Here is a 17,720-nt window from a genome sequence, read left to right as displayed (position 1 = left end):
ACACACTGAGGTCCAGAGCTTGGAACAGTTCATGCTCAGCCCCGCCTCTGAGCACCATCGAGATATAAAGAGGCCATTTTATAGATAAAAACTTAACGAATCCGCTTTATTTTGGCAAGAGGGGAAAAAGTCTTTCTGCCGGGGACCTGAGGGAGGGCCCCCGGATGGAGACAGGGTGGGCAGAGCACGGGTCCGAGGTCACAGAGATCCAAGGGAAGGTTTCAGAGTCGAGACCAGATTCACAATATCCGTCCCAGTAGCAATGGCTCGGGGTCGCGGAGTCCTGGAGAGTCACGGGCAGGGTCCCGACGATCGTCCCTGGTGTTCCGGGGTCCGGCGGGATCAGAGGTCTCGAAGGGGGCCAGGGGGCCGTAGGTCTCGGAACAGCGGGAGCCCAGAATCCGGCGCCGCTCGGGGCAGGGGCTGAGGGAGGGGACGGGGAGAGAGGCTCCCGCGGGACCGTTTGGCACAAGAGTCGGGGGTGGGGGGTGGGGAGTGGGGTGAGCGGGACAGTAGGCACCCCTACCTGGGCGCGAGGGGTGGGGAGGGTCGGGAAGGCCTGGGATGGCAGAGCCCTGGGGCCGGGATAGAGCGGGGATCCGGAGCCCGGCCGGGGCCCGGCGTGCGGCCCATGGGGCGGGGGTGGGCAAGGGTGCTCAGACCGGGGGTGCGGTGCCCCCGGCCGTGTGCATGCTGAAGTATTCGGTGAAGCCGGTGTGCGGCGCCGCCGTCTGGGGCACGAGCGGCTGGTAGGGCGGCGTCGGGCCATCCCAGCTCGGGTCGGCCGCCTTGGGGAACCGAGCGGGAAGGGGCGGGGAGGCCGCGCCCCGCTCGGCCATGGTCACCACGCGGCCCCTCGGGGCCGCCGCCGCCGCCACCGCCGTCTCCTCCACCTGCTTCCCGGCCTGGGAGGGGGGTCAGGGTCAGAGGCCGTCCGAGACCCACGGGGGGCAGATGCGGCCCCGAAGGCCCGTCCCCCTCCCCGCAAAGGAGCCCCCCCTCCCGAGGTGCGGGCGCTGGTGTCAATCAGGGAAGGAGCGGGCGGCTGGGCGCCTGGACAGCGGGGCCAGGTACTCTAGGGGCGGCGTCGGAGCGCGCCGGGCGAACTCCGGCGGCGGCCGGGGAGTGGGTGGAGAGCCGCGGAAGGCGGGTGGCGGGGGCACGGCGCGTGGCGTCTGCGGGGGCGTGCGCAACAGCGCCAGGACCCAGTCCGGCAGGGTGGGCGCAGGCGCCGGGGGGCGGTCGCGGCGCGGTGTTGGGGCTCGGGGCGTGCGAAAGGCAGGGGGTGGGCTCAGGCGCCCGGGCGAGGGGGGCGGCGGCGGGGCCGGGAGCGGGGTCAGGTACTCCAGGGGCGGCGCCAGCAGCTCCTCGTGCGCCGGGGGCGCGGGGCTTACGGAGGAGGCGGGCGGGGGGATGGAGAAGAGCTCCGTGAAGTTGGGCACCGAGTCGCTGATGAACGTCACGTTCCCATAGACGTGCTGCGGGAAGGGCTTGTCCGTGGACTGACTCCCTCCCGGGCCGGGGACCCCGGCTGAGGCGATCTGCGACGTGCGCACATGGTACGGGAAGTTCTTGTTGGCCGCCGACGGGCGTGTCATGATCTGGGGCGACAGGCCAGGTGCTGGTTGGAGCAGCACTGTCCGGGCCTCAGGCTGTCTCCTTAAACATGGGGTCGTAAGGATTCCCCCTCACTGGACATCCCCCACCCTTCCCTGCAGTCCTTCACTCCGGATTAGGCTCTCCTACTACAGGCTGTCACAGTGCACTGAGTTCTGACCTTTTTCCTCCGTCACAACCCTGACTGCCCTGCGATGCTTCCTCATCAGAGCCCTGATCACTGACATCACTGGGTAAGTTTCAGTGGCCTTCACTGTCCGGTATGATACCCACTAGCCATATGGGGTTATTTACATTTAAATTAATCCACATTAAACCAAAATTTTTGTTTTCAGTCACACTAGCCACGTTTAAGTGCTCAGTAGCCCCACATGGATAGTAGCTATTGTATCAGAGAGCACAGAGTATAGATAGAATATTTTCATAAACACAGAAAGGCCAATTGGACAACAACACCTGATAACTTCTAGAATGTTAGCTCTGTGAGGGCAGGAATTTGTTCATTCCCTGCTGAATCCCCAATACCTTCTAGAACAGCACCTGGCACATAAGCACCCAATAAATATTGGTTGAATGTAGAAGTGTGTCCCCAACTAGTCTAGTAGATCTTGAGAACAGGGACTGGGTGTGACTCGAGCACTGCACACGGGAGCCCAGCGCGACCCCTCTAAGGTCATGGGAACAAGCAGCTGAAAGCAGTAAACAGCGGAATGGGGCTGTGCTGAGCTAACTGTGCATTTTTACAAAAGAAACTGGCTGAAGATGAAATATAGCTAAGAGGGCACTGCACTTGGGGGCCCGGGGCCTGCACCTCACCTCTCGCCCCCCAGTTTTTTGAGTATGGGACCTGGGACATGTCGATAAAGCTCCCGGAGCCTCACTGGGGGAAAGGGATGGCAGCACCTACTCAGAAAGATGAGGAGAGGGCAGAGCTTGGCCCATGATGGTTCTCAGCATTTCTCCTGTTTCTGTCCCTTTCTGACTTCCTGCAGAGCTTCAGGAAGGGCTGTCCTGGGAAGGTGAGTCTGTACCTAAGTCAGGCTCTGGGGTAGAAGATGGGGGACCAGGCCATCTGTGACTGAGTACATTCGCCACCCAGAGCACATTGTGGACCCCTGCGGTCAGGAGCCTGGATCCTCATCAGTGCCTATGTTCCTGTCTGGCTCCCTCTTATGGTTGGCTGTGGAAGGACTGGGTGCAAAGGCCCTGCCCTCCTACCAGAGGCCATGGAACCCTGGCAGGTCACCTCTCCTGTTTGGACCTTAGCTTCCCCTTTCTGTATAGTGGGTGCAACGACCATTATCCATCCTGTCCTGGGGCTGCTCTGACACACAATTAAACAAGGTATATGAACTGTCACCCAGAAGCCCAGATAGGATATAAACCACGGCAAAGAAGAGGTTTAGTGCTGATCCCCTCCAGATGTCATTCAGATCTAGGCCCCCTGGAGCCCCAGCCTGACCCACTCCACCTGCTTCTTCCTGAACAATGGTCTGTGATGGTGCAGCAGATGGAAGAATGTGTTGGCGAAGGGTGGAGTAATGACCAAGGGGTTTGGGAAAGGCAGTGGGATACAGAAGGCAAACGTGAGGGGGCGGGGGGCAGTGCACAGGGTCAGGAATGGGGAGGGGCTGAGAAAGAGGGTGGGGTTCAGTCAGTACAGCATGAGACTCTTGATCTCAGGGTCACAAGTTCCAGCCTCACATTGATGGTAAATTTTACTTAAGGAAAAAAAGAAAGAAAGAAAGAAAAAAGGGTGTGGTCAGTGGAAGAGGCTAGGACACAAGGTGGGAGAGAATAGAAGAGGCTGGCTTCTTGGGGGGTGGGGGGGACAGAGTAGAATAGCCTGCGGGAATCCAGCAGGCTCTTGGTAAGTGTCTGTTGAATGAGTAAAGAATGAAGAGAAGGAAATGGATGGAGAGCTCAGAACAGAAGGTCCAGGCAGTTCAGGGGTTGGGGAGTTTCACCCACTCTCCGCCCATCAGGCTCCCACCCCCACCTGGATGCCCTTCCTCACCAGGAACACGCCATGGGCATACAAATGGATCCCCAACTGGATGCCATTGACAATCTTCTCCCGGGCCCACTTGGGGATCCCGAAGTTGGCGATCAGGGCCATAACAGGAACGGCAAAGAACCTGCAGGGGAGGTGCTGGTTCAGTAGAGACACTGCCTCTGCCCTCTTCCCCACCCCATGGCCCCAGCCCCCCTGCCACGCACACACGTAGGGCCCAGGTGTGTCCCAAATTAGAGAGAAACCAGTGTAACCTTCAGAAGCCAGAGATTAAAAGGGGGCAGGAATCCCACTGGCCTGGGAAATTCTGGAAGGCAAAGACTAGGTTGAATTTAACTCCATTCCACCCCACCCCAAATCCTGGCACCTGATAGGAAATCAAAAGATGTTTGCTGAATGCATTAACATATGATAATAACAATTAAGGACTTAACTGCAAGCCAGACCTGTCTCTAAGCTTCTCAAGTATGTAAACTCATGAACTCACAAAGACTCTTCGAGGCAAGTACAATTTCCATCCCCATTAAACAGATGAGGAAACTGAGGCAGAGCAAAGTTCATTGATTTGTGTGAGGTCATACAACTTACAAGCTTTAGAACTGGGATCAGAACCCAGGCAGTCAGGCTTAGAATCTGCCTACCGTACGACTATGTTATGTTGAATGATAAAAAATTACAACTAGCTTTTATTGAACACCTACTACATACCAAACACAAGGCCCTTCTATAGTGCCCTAGGCATGCTCAAGATAACTCTTTATGGGTAAGCAACCTGAGGCGCTCTCTCTCTCTCTCTCTCTCTCTCTCTCTTTTTTTTTTTAATTTGGGAAAATAATTTTTTCCAGGTCACGAAGTAAGTGGCAGACTGGGTCTGCTGCCTGACTTGCAAGCCCATCAGCCTCACTGAGGAGGGTCTGAGAAATGGGAAGCCCCACAAGACAGGGACAGCTTGGGGGCCCAGCACGTCTCACCAGAGGGTGTAGGCAGCAAAGAAGGGCACGTAAAAGGGCTGCTTCTCCGGGAAGTGACGCAAGGAGATGAGCACAGCATAGCAGAACCACACGTAAGCCGCCACCTGCAGCCCAATGAGCCCATAGCCCGCCGGCGACTCGTACGTGTATAGTACCTGGCCTGGGTCAAAGAACTGCACCCAAGGGAAAGGGTTCATCATAGCTTTGACCTCCTGCCCTCCACACAAGGACCCCAGACCCTAGGCCCCTCCCCCCACCGGCACCCAGGGAGCAGAGCTATTGATTGGGTCAGGACAGAAGCAGCAGGAGAGAACAAAATGGAAATAGAAGGACATAGAGGTAGAGTGAGGGTGAAAAAGAAAGAGAATACATTCTCTACCAGGGGCCCAACATGGGGCTAACCACCTACCATGCGTAAGTTTTTCCATCTGCGTCAACCCAATGAGGTGGGTCTTATTAACACCCCCACTTCGCAGAGGGGGAAACTGAGGCTAAAAGGGGCGGCTTTTGGCCAAAGGCAAAGCCAAGGTGATATAAAGCCTTAGAGGAGCCCTCCGGGATAAGTAAGACCCTCCCAATTTTACAGAAGAGGAAACAGGCTTAGAGGGGGTGAGCATCACCCAAGGTCAGCTAGCTGGGAAGTGGGAGAGCCAGAGTGGAATCCAGGTCTGTGTGACTCCTGAACTCTCAGTCATGACATTGAGTTTAAATGTGACAGACAGTGAGAGACAGAGGGAGGAGGAAGAAGGCTCCTCAGAGATGGTGAAGAGAGGAGGCATGCACTCAGAGAGACAGATGGGCAGGCAGAAATCGCAGAGTGGGAGAGAGCGAGCCAGCTAGAGTGCGATGTGGGGAAGGGCTGGCAGACAGGTGGAGGAGGTGGCCAAAAGCTTGGGGAGGGGCAGAGAGGCAAGGCCTGGGCAGTGGGAAGTGGCACTCACCTCGGCCTCGTAAATGAGCAGCACCACGTGGGTGAGAGTGTACAGGGTCATGTAGACAGACAACTTCACGGAGCCCGAGTGGCTGATTCGGCCCCTGGCAGCAGGCCATGAAGGGAGACAGCAGGGGTGGGGGCTGTCAGGGAGAAGCGGGAAGCCATCCCCCCCCCCCCAGATCCACCCCAGTGTCCTGTTCCCTAGCCCAGCCACACCTCCCCCCAGCACTCCCTCCCGCCCCAGCCTGGGCACCGTGTCACTGTGAATCCCTTCCCCAGAAGGATGAGCATCAGCAGGAAGATGAGGAAGCTGGAGGAGAAGAGCAACTTGGCTGGGAGAAGGGAGGAGAGGGCGTCTCAGACATAGGGCTCAGAGAGAGCCCAGGCACCCTCCCCTGGCCCACTTCATTCTCACCCAAGATCTTCAGACTCTCGTTGCCAATGCCATCAGTGGCATACTGGCCCCAGTAGATGCAGAAAAACAGGAGGCTCAGGACTGAGGGGAGAACGGGCAGAGGGAGGAAAGGACAGAAACCAGCTTTGGGGCATCACTGTTCCCTAGCATTATGATCCAGATGGCCAGAACCCCTCCTTCACCCCCATCAGGATTCTAGACCATTTACGCCCACTAACGTCCTAGGAGACTCTGGAGTCCAGGCCCCAGCCCCTCTTGTTCAGGATCCAGATGTCCAGGCCCCCAGCCCCTCCTCCCTCAGACCCAGAGGTCCTGGCCCCCAGCCCCTCCTCCCTCAGACCCAGGATCCAGGCCCCCAGCCTCTCTTCTTTTCCTCAGACCCAGGTATCTGGACCCTATGTCCCTCCTCTGACAGAACTCAAAAGCTGGGATACTCTGAACCTCACCCTCCACTCCTGCTGCAGCCATGAACATTTTGTAAGTTGTGTGGAGCAACTGACGACCTTTCAGTAAATCTAAAAGAAAAGTGGGGGAAGGTGGTTCACAGACGGGAAGGGAGACTAGCTCATTCCCCCAACCCTGCCCCCCATAACTCCTAACCCCACCACCACGTACTGGACTTACATCCAAAGTAACAGGAGAGGAAGAAGATGAGGAGGAAGATGAGGAGGAAAGTCACATCTGTCTCCAGGATCCCTGCCAATTTTGTAGAAGGAGGAAATGATTCAGTCAAAGCTGGGTGTCCCTCGGCAGTGAGCACCCAACTCTAGACCTCCACAAAGATTCTGGTTTCTGGGTCCGCAATGCTCACCAAACTCATCAGCCGAGAAATGCCGTGTCCAGAAGGACTTGCCATTGGTGAGGACCATCTCATACTCCAACTGCAGCCCATCTCCCTGTGGGAAGTGGGGAGGCCTAAGGGGGGGGACCCTGGGCAGGTAGAGGGTCACCAGGAAGGCAAGGAGGAGAAGGCCCAGGTGGCGGGCCCAGCCTCTTACCCCACACTTGCTGAGTGCGATGTACCACCACCTTTCACGAACCGAGCGGAAGCTTCGGCCACTGGAGCAGCTCAGGTAGCGGGTTCCGTCCTCTGACACTACCTGGGAAGGAGCAAGAAGAAGGTTGAGGCCTGTCTGCACAGCCCTCAGGCCCTTGGCCTTCAGCATCTGCCCATTCCCCCATACCTGACAGCCTGACCAGGCATACTGGGTGGTGAGGTTGATGACCTGGTTGTTCTCAGGCCTGATCACTGACTCCTTGGCCAGGCAGTCCTGGGGAAGGCAGGGACATGGTCACTCCCTGGCCAGCCTCGGCCTTCTTCCCTCTCCCATGCACCCTCCTCACAGCCTTCACCTTGTCCCCTGCCTTGTACACAGCCGGCCACTGGGATGGGTCGTCGAAATAGAGGAGGATGTTCTGACAGCACTTGGCCTGCAGACCCAGAGATTTTGAAGTTTGAGGGTGTACAGGGAACTGGGGTAGCCCTTGCCTTGGGAGGCCAAGGGAATATCTAGCCTCAGCATGGAGAGTGGTGGGGGAAGGCTCACCTCAGGGTATCGGAAACGGAAGTCCAGTCGGCCGTAATCCGAAAGAAAGCAAAATCTTGTCAGGAACACCCAATCCTGGAAAAGGGGCCCAGTCCTCCTGAATCCTTGAGAACTCCCCGACTCCATAGACCCCCCAACTTTCCTTCCCTACTCTTGGGTACCTGATTTCCAGAGAAGCTTAAGGGGACCAAGTCACCTCCAAAATTCTTGTGATCCCTTTACCTTGGGTCCAGGATTCTTGTCTCAAATGCCCCCCCACACAAGTTTCTTCTCCTCCCCTCAAACACTTTTCCCATTTTCCAAGTGCACTGAGAAAGGACCTGGAGGGCCAGGTGCCCATCCCGGCCACCTTCAGTCCCAGACACCATCTGACTGGCATCCCCCGGTTATCCACACGAATGCCCCACGGTGGTCCCAGAGACCACCTCCTACTGGGTAATATTCCAAACGGCCCTCTCCTGGCCCTGAGCAGCAGTGTGAACTCCAGGCTCTCTACGGAGTGAAAAGTGCTGTCCCTTCAGCACCACCTTGGCGTTCTCCCAACCCCCACCCCAAACTCTCACTCTCCCAACCCGTCCCTCCTCCCCGCCCAGCTCTGACCTCAATGTCCCTCCTACAACCCTCAAGTCTCTTCTCGACCCCACGGCGCCTCTCAGCCCCAACCCCGACCCAGTCCTCCCTATTATCCCCAGCCCCAATCCCACCGCGGCTCTCAGGGACAGCCTGGGAAGGGCGGCAGGGGGCGGGGCGGCACCCTTCTCCTTCCCTTCCCTCCTGTCCCCAGGGGCCCGGCGGGTGGCAGGGGAGGGCCCAGCGCGCTCACCTCCTTGGAGCTGAGGTTGCCCCGCACGTACTTGGCCCGGGCGCGGGGGGGCAGTGGCAGCAGCAGGAGCAACAGCGGCGGCAGCAGGCGGCACAGAGCGGGCGCGCGCGGGGGCTCCATTCCGCCCGCTCCGGGCCCCGGCCCCGGCCCCAGCTCCGCTCCGGCTCCCGCTCCGGCCCGGCGACGGCGGCGAGAGCGCGCGGGCCGGCCAGCGCGCGCCCCCGATTAAAGGGGCCGCTGGGCGCCGCTCTCCCCGCCCCCTCCTCCGAGATGGCCCTGCCTGGCACCTTCTCCATCGTCATGGGAGAGGACGACCCCTCCCCATGCTCTCTACTCCGCCTCAGCCTCAGTTCTCCCTTCTGGGACTCTCCCTGATACCTCTTGCTCCCCTTGTCCTACCCTGAACTCACATTCCCCCGAGCCGTGCCTCCTCCTCCAGACAGCCATCTCGGGATGACCCCCAACGTACAGACCCCAGCTCTGCCCTGACCTCCCCGCCAACTTAGACCCCAAACTGCTCTTTGATGGCTCATTCCTGCCCTCATGACAGCCATCCCCAGCAGTGTCCACCCGAGATCCCATGGGCTCTGTGAAGTGCCCACAGAGACACGGAGGCTGGAGAGGGTGAACCATTTGTTCTGGGTCACAAAACACGGAGATGGCAGAACGCTGGGCCACAATCACTACATTCCATTGCCTGACCCTGTCCAGTCACTGCTCACCGGGGTGTGAAACCGGGTTGCTGCCAGAAGAGGTGGTGTTGTGAGAAGCCCAGAGCAGACCCAAATCAACCCTCTGGGTTCAAAACCCAGCACTGCCACTTTCTCATTAGACTTCAGCCAAGTCGTGTGATCTCCCAGTTCAGTCCCCTACCGGCTGGTACCAACCTTATGGTTTCCCAGTGGGCAATGAGGATCCCTGGAAGGCTTTACAGAGCAGCGTCCAAGTCCCTCAGCTTCATTTCCCCTGATCAGATTCCAACAAACATTTCTAGCTTCATTCCTCCCCCTCCACTGGAAAAAAAAAAAAGTGCTGCTCCTCAAAATATCATTTAAAAAAACTTCCTAAGCCAAGGGGCCAAGCAGAAAACATAAGTGCACAGAACACTTTCAGTGGAGAGTGTGGGACCCATGAAAAGGCAGCCTCTGCTACTTGGCTTGAGCCAGTTGTTGCCAGAAGGGATAGTAGGTCCGCTGCCAGATTCTTTTCCTTCTTTTTTTCTTTCTCTCTCTCTCTCTTTTTTTTTTTTTTTTTTTTTTTTTTTTTAGACAAGCCAGAAATGTGTTAGGCTTTTTTTGTTTTGCTTTTGTTTTAAAGCAAACTGATTTGTAACAGTAGGCAATTAATTCAAAAACTTTAAATGTATGTTGGGCCAAAGTTAAAAAGTCTGTGGGGTAGATTCAGGCCTCGTCTCCCATTCCCGTCGTGATCTTGCACACACGGTTCCTATGTCCACTGGACCAGGAGCCCACCGAGGGCTGGACCTGGACATGACTCACTCTAAGTCCCAGGATATCCTAGGAATATGGACTGAATGAAAATGGTTCCACATCCCCTATTTGCCCTGCTCCAGGCCTTGCACATACTGTCCCATAAAGCAGCGTTTCTAGAATTCCCTGAAATGTTCTTTTCTTCCTCTACTAGTAAGCTCTTACCAATCTTAAAATGTGTAAAGGTCTACATCTGCTCCTTTCTGAGGAACTCCCTCATCACCAGGGACGAATCATCCCTCCCCCCTTGGACTCCCTCAGCCCCTGCACCTCTCTGTCCCCAAGATGCAACCATTGGGGCTGGAACTGTCTGTGCCCACCACTGGACTGGGAATCTTCTGGGGACACAGCCACAGTAGCACTCACTCTGGGGCCCCAGCATCACCAGAGCTGAGCCTGGCACATAGTTGGCTTCAGTGGGTAGATGCATTGGACTGACTGAACCCCAGGTTTCCCCACCCTGCTGGCCCTCAAATCCCAAGAAGGTGACAAGTGATGGTATCTTCCCCTCCATCTTAGACCCAGAACTCAGAGCAAAGCAAAGCTGCTTGCTTGGGTCAGCCACTCACTGAAAATCAAGGGGACCATGAAGAAGGTACTTTATTGAAGTGATCAGGAGTGCGGGTTTCCTGCCCCTAGCCCAGCCTCAGTCCCCTCAGTACAGTCTCATAGGTGGAAAGGACCAGGCCTCTGGGCTGCTCTGGGCCACCACCCAGGAGAGGCTGGGCAGTGGGGCAGGAGGGCTGGGGCTCCAATCCAGGGCAGAGGTTCGGGGCAACAAGGGTGATGGTGGCTGAGGCAGGGGTTGTTGTGGGCCAACCCCCCAGGGCCGGGGAGGGGGAGGTGTGGCAACCAGCCAGATGCTTTTCAGTAGGTCAAAGGCTGTTGGGGGGCCCCAGGCTGCCCCGGATGGCGAAGGCAACAAGGGCAAAGGCGGTGGCCAGGGACCTTTTGGTGGCGCCAGGCTCACCCTGTGCACCAGGGGAGTGCTGGAGGTGTGAGGCATGGAGAAAGTGAGCTCCTTTGTCCTCTGTTGCCTCCTCTGCCTCCTCTCCCCTGGGGCCTGCTCCGGGCTGTTGATCCAGGAGGGTGTCATCCTTTGTCTTTCAGGGCCCCCAGGCTTGGTCCCTGGCACAAAGGAAAAAAGCATGGGAGACAGCTGAGCTACAGCAGACAAGGAGAAAGGGATCACAGGAAGTAGGAGGTGGACTCACCTGGTAAGGGTGGCTGGCAGTCACGGAGCACCAGGGTAAGGTCGGGCACGCAGCCATGGCAGGCCTGTAAAGTGCCCACGATGGCATCCCTGGCCTCCTGCACTAGGTTCCTCCTGGGGAAGGCCTGTGGCAGAATCAACTGGCACTGAAGCTCCTCCAGCAGCTGCCCCAAGCCAGGGAGCTCTGGGGGACTGGGTGGGCCTGGGCCTGAGCCTCTAGGCACCTGGTTCTCCTTGCCCCTTGACTGGGGAGCTGGTTCTTGGGCCCAGCTTGGGCTTGAGAAGCGTTTGGTGGGGAGTGAAGGGGTGCCGGGCTCTAGGGACCCACTGCTAAGCAGCCGGGCCACATCCAGAGATTTCACCTCATGATTAAAGAGACCCCGGTGCTCCCGGCTCAGCCGGCCCTGCGTTATGACCACAACCTTGGGAACAGTAGGGGCCACAGGTGGATCCTGACTGGTCACAGGAGGATCCTGATGGGTCAATGGCCGGCGGCTGCCCATCAGGGCCTCGTTACGCTCCCGCCTGGTCTTCCGACGACGGACACGACCAGATTTCTCAGGCCGCTGGAAAGGCTGGGGGCCTGGCCCCCGGGGGTCCATAATGTCCTGGAAGAAAAAGATAGGACAGTCATCATCATGCCGATAAATCAGGGACCTAAAAGTGAATAGTGAGAAGAGAAGATAGTTTGGGGTGAGGTGGAAGGCCTATTTACAGAGACAAGATGAGAATAAGATAGTGGGTGGGTAGGGAGTGATTGGCAAAGACTTGGTCAAGGAAGGAGTCGTGGGGGTTGGATGGGGTCAAGGGAGTCATGGTGAATGGGGAGGTGTGTCAGAACAGAGAACAGACAAGGGGTTACAGGGTACTGGGACAGGAGAAAGTAGCTAGAAGATGGGGGATGTGGACGGGATCATGAGACCACAGGGTCTGGTGAACTAGAAGGAATTATGGACAGAGGAGAAATCCAGAAGTAGAGGAGGTACTGGAGAATGCAGAAAGTGGAGTGAGATGGTAGAGAGAGAAAGGCAGAAGAGACAGCAACAAAGAAGTAGGAGAGACAGAGAAGACCTCGGGAAAACAGAAAAGGCAACGGAGGAGCTACCAGGAACTGGGCCTAGTCATGGGAATGCGGTGGACTAGGGTAGATGAGGCAAAGGCGGGCAGTTGAGTTAGGAAAGGGGGGTACGGTTGGTGGGGGCTAGGTAGGGGTGGAGTACCTCACCTCCTGGCCCAATGAACCCCGTCCCCCACCCACCCCACGTGGCCGTGGGGTGCAATGGCTTCTTTTCCACGGTGACCCTAGTTCACGACGCCCTGTGGACTCTTCGGGGCCTCACGCACACTACACGCATGCGCGTGCACCGCCCACGCCCTTTGACTTCCTGCTCTCGTGAGGCACGAGGAACAGAGTGCCGGTTATGGTCCCACCCTTTCCAGCCTTACTTCCAGAAATCTCTCTCATTTGTCCTTAGGCATCTCCCATACACCAATCTGCTGTGAGACTCGCTGGGCCCGCCCCCTTCGTGAATGCTGATTGGCTTAGACTGTCTCTCGGGGAAAGCCGTGAGGCGAGGCACAAGGGGAAAAAAGGGCCATGGCAGTCTCCACTTGCAGCGGGTCCCCAGACAGTCACAGAATTCATCCCTAGAGAATCAGTATAGAGTCGTCATTCAGAGCTAGGATCTGGAGTTAGACTACCTAGGTTTAAACAACCCAAACTGGCACGTTTGAGGTGTATGACCTTGAAAAGTGTGTAACTGCTCAGACCCTCGATTTCCTAATTTGTAAAATGGAGTTGATAGTGCCTCCTTCGTGTGGTTGCTGTAAGTATAAAATGAGCCAATACATCTAACTTGAAACAGCACTTGGTTTGAATGGAATGAATGCCTCGAAGCTGTTTCTCACTAAGCTTTGCTTCAGCAACGGCTTCTCTACCTTTTGAACTTATCTACCGACACTAGTCCCCTCAGACTTTAAAATCAAGCTATAGGGGCACCCGGGTGGCTCAGTCGGTTAAGCCTCTGTCTTCCATTCAGGTCACGATCTCACGGTTGGTGAGTTCAAGCCCACACACAAGCCAGCTTCAGATCCTTTGTCTCCTTCTCTCTCTGCCCCTTCCTTGCCTGCTCTCTCTCACTCAAAAATACACATTTAAAAAATAAAATAAAGCTATGGCCAGAGTTTCCCCACGCCCTAATCAGCTATATTACCTGTGTAATACAGCTTACCCAGACTTCCTGAGTTTTCAAAGCCAAACTCAAATGCTACTCCTAGGAACCCCCTACTCTGAGTCCTTCTCTTTCTCCTTCCCCTTCTCCACCTCTCTTAATCACAACCTTGATCCTTTCCTCATCTCTGCGTCTGGATCTGTCTTCCCCAACACACTGGGACAAGGCCAGGATTTGACCCATTCGTTTAATAATCATTTAAGTTCTTGTGAACAGCCATAGTACTTGGTACTATGAGTCAGGCCCTGTTCCAGGCAAGTGGACTGAAGCAAAACATGATAAATAAGACCATATTTCAGTATCAACCTACCTAGAAAGAATGAATAGATGGGAAGGTCCCATTAGGAAGTGGAGCTACGGGAATATAACCAGGAAGTTTAGGGGGATGTGGGACCCCCACCTGGTCCCTGAGAAGAGGAAGAGTTGGGAAGACTTGACATTTGAGATTAATATGGGCCGGGAGGGGCCGACCTTAGGTGGCCTTGGCTATGGATGTAGGCTTCAGAGCTTAGACACACCTGTGGGTTTAGAGAGAGGAACAGAGGCCACAGATCTGCAAGATGAGCTGGGTGGGAGGGGTGCCAGGCTGGACCTGGGCCTTGCAGCATCTCTAATTTCCTTTTTCTTTCTGTACCTTCTTCTGCCCTCTTTGCAGGGCCTGTGATGTTTGTAATGCAAAGATGTGTAGTTTAGATTTTATGCCACAAAAACTGGTATTTTTGAGCAGGGGAGGCCTGCGAGCAGATAGGAGCACTTAAGTCCTGGCTCTCTCTTAGGATGTCTCCTTACAACGGAGGCTCTATTTTTCACACTTTGCTATCTTTTTTTCTACCCACATCAATAGAAAATGGGAGCGTCCCCACCTAGCCAGGTGCGTACGAGCCACCCCCTCAAGGGATCCAGGAATGGACTCGTCCACTCATTTCCCTCCCCCACCACCACGTGAATGACACACGCGCGCGCGCGCGCACACACACACACACACACACACACACACACACACACACACACACACAGCTGGCGATCCCTTCCGCACGTTTCTCGCTCTACAGCAAACGGATTCTTCCCCCAAAGAAAAGCTCTAGGTTTCCCCCGCCCACTCTCGGCCTTTCAGGTAGCTCGCCCCTCCCCCTGACGCCGGAGTGGCGTGTGGGGTTCCTCCCTCCCCTATGGGTGCTGGATGATCTCGCCTCCCCGTTCCCAGGGGCCCGGGTGCGCTGGCCGCCGCCGCCCGAGCTTGAGCGGCCCGGGCGGGAAGCGCCGGACGAGCCCACTGCGCGGCCGCCGCGGGGGAAGCATGGGTTCCCAACTCCACCACCCCTTTTAAGTGAAGGTTTCCGCTCCTGCAGAGGAGGCGGTGCCCGGGATCGGCAGTAGTCCTCGCTAGAGTGCGGGCGTCGGGACCGTCCATTGTTGCCTGGAAGGGAGGGGTGGGCGTGGCGGAGCCACCTCCTCGGCCGACTCTCCCGGGTCAACCTCGCTCGCCAGTCCTGCAGGAAGGAGCTGCGGCGCCAAGATGAGCGGAGAGGAGAACCCAGCCAGCAAGCCCACGCCGGTGCAGGACGTGCAGGGTGACGGACGCTGGATGTCCCTGGTGAGCGACCCGGCCCGCGATACTCAGGAGTCCGGGAGGGGCCTCAGGAGAGCAGCTGGTTGGCGCCACTCTCTCTGTGGGATTAGGAAACTGAGAGCAGTTGGGGTGGTGGAGGCGAAGCGGGGAAGCAGAGTGGGGTGGGCCAAGCAGCGCGCGTGTCTTTGACTCCCCTTGTACGTCCCCGAAGCACCATCGGTTCGTGGCCGACAGCAAAGATAAGGAACCCGAAGTCGTCTTCATCGGGGACTCCTTGGTCCAGCTAATGCACCAGTGCGAGGTGAGGCCCATCCCCCATCCCCTTGCCCCACCCAGGCCTGTGCCCTCACTGACACATCTGGATCAGAGCCCAAGCCAGACAGGGATGAGGTACCCGAAATAGCCTCAGGCAGCACCCACACCCAAACCTCCGTGTAAGATGCAACATTCTACTGAGAAGGAACTGTGTGACCAGTCTTTGTCACATGGGTTTTTGTGTAGTGAGACTTAAAATCTTAAAATGAGGCTTTCTTGCAAGAAGATTGCCTAAAGTGAGATTCTATTGTTTGCTTAAGGTAGTGCGCAGCCCTAATGGATGTCCACAAAGCTGTAGTCTTTCCACCAAGTGAAAGTCAACTGTAATAGCTCTCCACAAAGGGGACTCAATTATGTTACGTTTCCACTAAGTGAGGTCAAACCATGATGGCTTTCATCAACTGTAAATGCTGTTGGTTCCATGCATGCATGACTCTAGCAGAATAGGTTTCCATAAAGTGAGTCTCGCTTCTGTGGATCTCCATGAAAGTGAGACTGTAATAGGTTTGCATAAAGCGAGATTCGACCAGACTGCCTCCATAAGGCAGGGCTCTTCCATTATATGTGGCTTGGACAGAGGGTGGTGGTCCTTGTTGCCAATGCCCTTGTTGCCAATGTACCCACACCACTTCTTGTCTGCAGCTCTGGCGGGAGCTCTTTTCTCCTCTGCACGCACTTAACTTTGGCATTGGCAGTGACAGTACGCAACATGTGCTTTGGCGACTGGAGAACGGGGAGCTGGAACACATCCGGCCCAAGGTGAGCAGAGCTTCGGTGGGCAGCTAACGCGCCCCAAGCCTCCCTCCTGACCGCTGCTTCATGCCTTTCTTTCCACAGATTGTGGTGGTCTGGGTGGGTACCAACAACCACGGGCACACAGCAGAGCAAGTGACTGGTGGCATCAAGGCCATTGTGCAACTGGTGAACCAACGGCAGCCCCAGGCCCGGGTCGTGGTGCTGGTGAGAGGGTGGGAGGGCAGGGAAGAAAGAATGGCAGGTGTAGCTGCAGCCGGCACAGTTCTGGGCAGCATGGCACAAAGCGGTGGTTTTCGGGCAAAATCTCCAGTTGAAGCTTGCTACATACCCAGCAGCTGTTGTTAAGGTGTTCAGGGACCAGGTAGCTGCTGTTGCCCAAGAAATTGCTGAAGATTCTGGGGGGTGTTGCAAAACTCAAAACAATTAGCCAAAAATAGGCGTTCCTGGGGTGAATCCAGGCTCCATCACTTCCAGCTGGAATATTTCCTCCTCTGAAAGAGGGGTTGACCCTTTGCCATGGTGTCATTTTTGTGATGGATACTTGGAAAGGGGCTGGCACCCAGAAGGTACTTGCTGAAGGGAGTCTCGGACATGGTATCAGGAATTACCCTTCTGATCCCCCACTACTCCATCCCTAGTATATTCTACACCTGGGAACTTCCTGGTGAGGGTGAACAGTTTGTCCCAGAGAACAGGATACCCAGATGTTGGTAGGATGTCTCCTCACAACTCTTGGTGGCCTTTCTCAGGGCCTGCTTCCGAGGGGCCAGCACCCTAACCCACTTCGTGAGAAAAACCGGCGAGTGAACGAGCTGGTCCGGGCAGCATTGGCTGGCCACCCACGGGCCCACTTCCTGGATGCCGACCCTGGCTTTGTGCACTCAGACGGTACCATAAGTCACCATGACATGTACGATTACCTGCATCTGAGCCGCCTGGGCTACACACCTGTCTGTCGGGCCCTGCACTCCCTGCTTCTGCGTCTGCTGGCCCAAGACCAGGGCCAGGGTGTCCCCCGGCCGGAGGCTACACCCTAAGCATCCTTCTTCCCCATTAAATTCTCATTCCTTAGTCTCCCGTTTCTTGCTTTATGGCCAAGCCCTTGGGTATCTCAACCTTAACTATGATCTCTGCGACCCTGCAGCTCCAAAGGATGCTGTTTCTGCCTGAAGCAGCCATCACCAATCCATCAAGGCACTCAGGTTCTTGCAGGGCCTAGCAGATTTTTACTCTCAGTAACACTCCAGGCAGGCACCATCAATCAGTAACACACTAGGTGAAACCAGTTTGCACACACTACCCTGCAAGATCAAAGTCAAATAAGAATTCTGGGAACATACTGACCTAGCAAGCAGCCAAAGCCCTTCCAAAGCTGCCTTCCCCGTTTTGCCAAAGATTTTCCCCTGGCTGGAGCTTCTGGTGCTCTGGTTGTACCTTAGATGCCATTTCCTACGGAAGCTTCCTGACCCTCCCCATCACAAGCAGTCGTGCCTCCACAGGGAATCTATCTGTCTCCCCAGAGGAGCACTGTCCACACACTGTGAGGGGTGTAACCCAGGAGGCTCCTTTTGGCCTGGGTGCAGTGCTGGCTCAGGCCATGTGGGGGCAGCAGGGGCCACCGAGAACAGCACTGTATCTGGGTTACTGGGCAAACCCAGCCCAGTACCACCTAGGCTCAGACCTCTCAGGCCTTCCTGAGCCCCCAGATGTTGGGACGACTGTGAGAGGCATAGTAGGGACAAGGACTTCCAAGTGCCAGGGCTGAAGACAGGCTGTTCAGTCCACAGTGAGTCAGTGTTCTCGGCCCACAGGGTCCCTCTGATG

The 17,720-nt window shown here is 56.3% G+C and overlaps 4 protein-coding genes across 10 annotated transcripts in view; 2 read left to right on the top strand and 2 right to left on the bottom strand.

Moving 5' to 3' along the window:
- The window catches only part of DEDD2 (death effector domain containing 2), a 147,715-nt gene that overhangs the window by 46,034 nt on the left and 83,961 nt on the right, over positions 1–17,720 (top strand). The window lies entirely within an intron of this gene.
- TMEM145 (transmembrane protein 145) lies at positions 88–8,526 on the bottom strand. Of its 5 annotated transcripts, none has more exons than XM_053905882.1 (15): positions 8,322–8,526; positions 7,499–7,573; positions 7,305–7,382; positions 7,136–7,222; positions 6,950–7,051; positions 6,763–6,847; positions 6,576–6,647; positions 6,398–6,466; positions 5,952–6,032; positions 5,790–5,868; positions 5,544–5,637; positions 3,635–3,755; positions 1,395–1,601; positions 527–905; positions 88–423 (listed from the first exon to the last, which is right to left on the bottom strand). In XM_053905882.1, exons 1-15 carry the CDS (start codon positions 8,439–8,441, stop codon positions 240–242), a joined length of 1,833 nt encoding a protein of 610 aa, XP_053761857.1. In that variant the 5' UTR covers positions 8,442–8,526; the 3' UTR covers positions 88–239. The 5 variants fall into 5 exon arrangements, with proteins under 5 accessions (XP_053761857.1, XP_053761859.1, XP_053761860.1 ...); XM_053905885.1 differs by lacking the exon at positions 527–905 and adding an exon at positions 4,603–4,775 and having other exon boundaries at positions 217–423; XM_019434479.2 differs by lacking the exon at positions 88–423 and adding an exon at positions 4,603–4,775 and having other exon boundaries at positions 533–905.
- PRR19 (proline rich 19) lies at positions 10,394–14,166 on the bottom strand. The gene is made up of 3 exons (XM_019434481.2): positions 13,774–14,166; positions 11,026–11,632; positions 10,394–10,939 (listed from the first exon to the last, which is right to left on the bottom strand). Exons 1-3 carry the CDS (start codon positions 13,861–13,863, stop codon positions 10,467–10,469), a joined length of 1,170 nt encoding a protein of 389 aa, XP_019290026.1. The 5' UTR covers positions 13,864–14,166; the 3' UTR covers positions 10,394–10,466.
- PAFAH1B3 (platelet activating factor acetylhydrolase 1b catalytic subunit 3) lies at positions 12,652–16,967 on the top strand. Of its 3 annotated transcripts, none has more exons than XM_019434484.2 (6): positions 12,652–12,850; positions 14,744–14,849; positions 15,037–15,126; positions 15,783–15,899; positions 15,978–16,100; positions 16,646–16,967. In XM_019434484.2, exons 2-6 carry the CDS (start codon positions 14,772–14,774, stop codon positions 16,931–16,933), a joined length of 696 nt encoding a protein of 231 aa, XP_019290029.1. In that variant the 5' UTR covers positions 12,652–12,850; positions 14,744–14,771; the 3' UTR covers positions 16,934–16,967. The 3 variants fall into 3 exon arrangements, with proteins under 3 accessions (XP_019290029.1, XP_019290028.1, XP_019290027.1); XM_019434483.2 differs by lacking the exon at positions 12,652–12,850 and adding an exon at positions 14,256–14,369; XM_019434482.2 differs by lacking the exon at positions 12,652–12,850 and adding an exon at positions 14,256–14,369 and having other exon boundaries at positions 14,605–14,849.

The sequence above is a fragment of the Panthera pardus genome, unplaced genomic scaffold, assembly GCF_024362965.1.
Source record: "Panthera pardus isolate Hobbes unplaced genomic scaffold, ASM2436296v1 HiC_scaffold_18, whole genome shotgun sequence".
Taxonomy (NCBI): Eukaryota; Metazoa; Chordata; class Mammalia; order Carnivora; family Felidae; genus Panthera; species Panthera pardus.
This window is presented reverse-complemented; position numbering and strand designations above follow the sequence as displayed.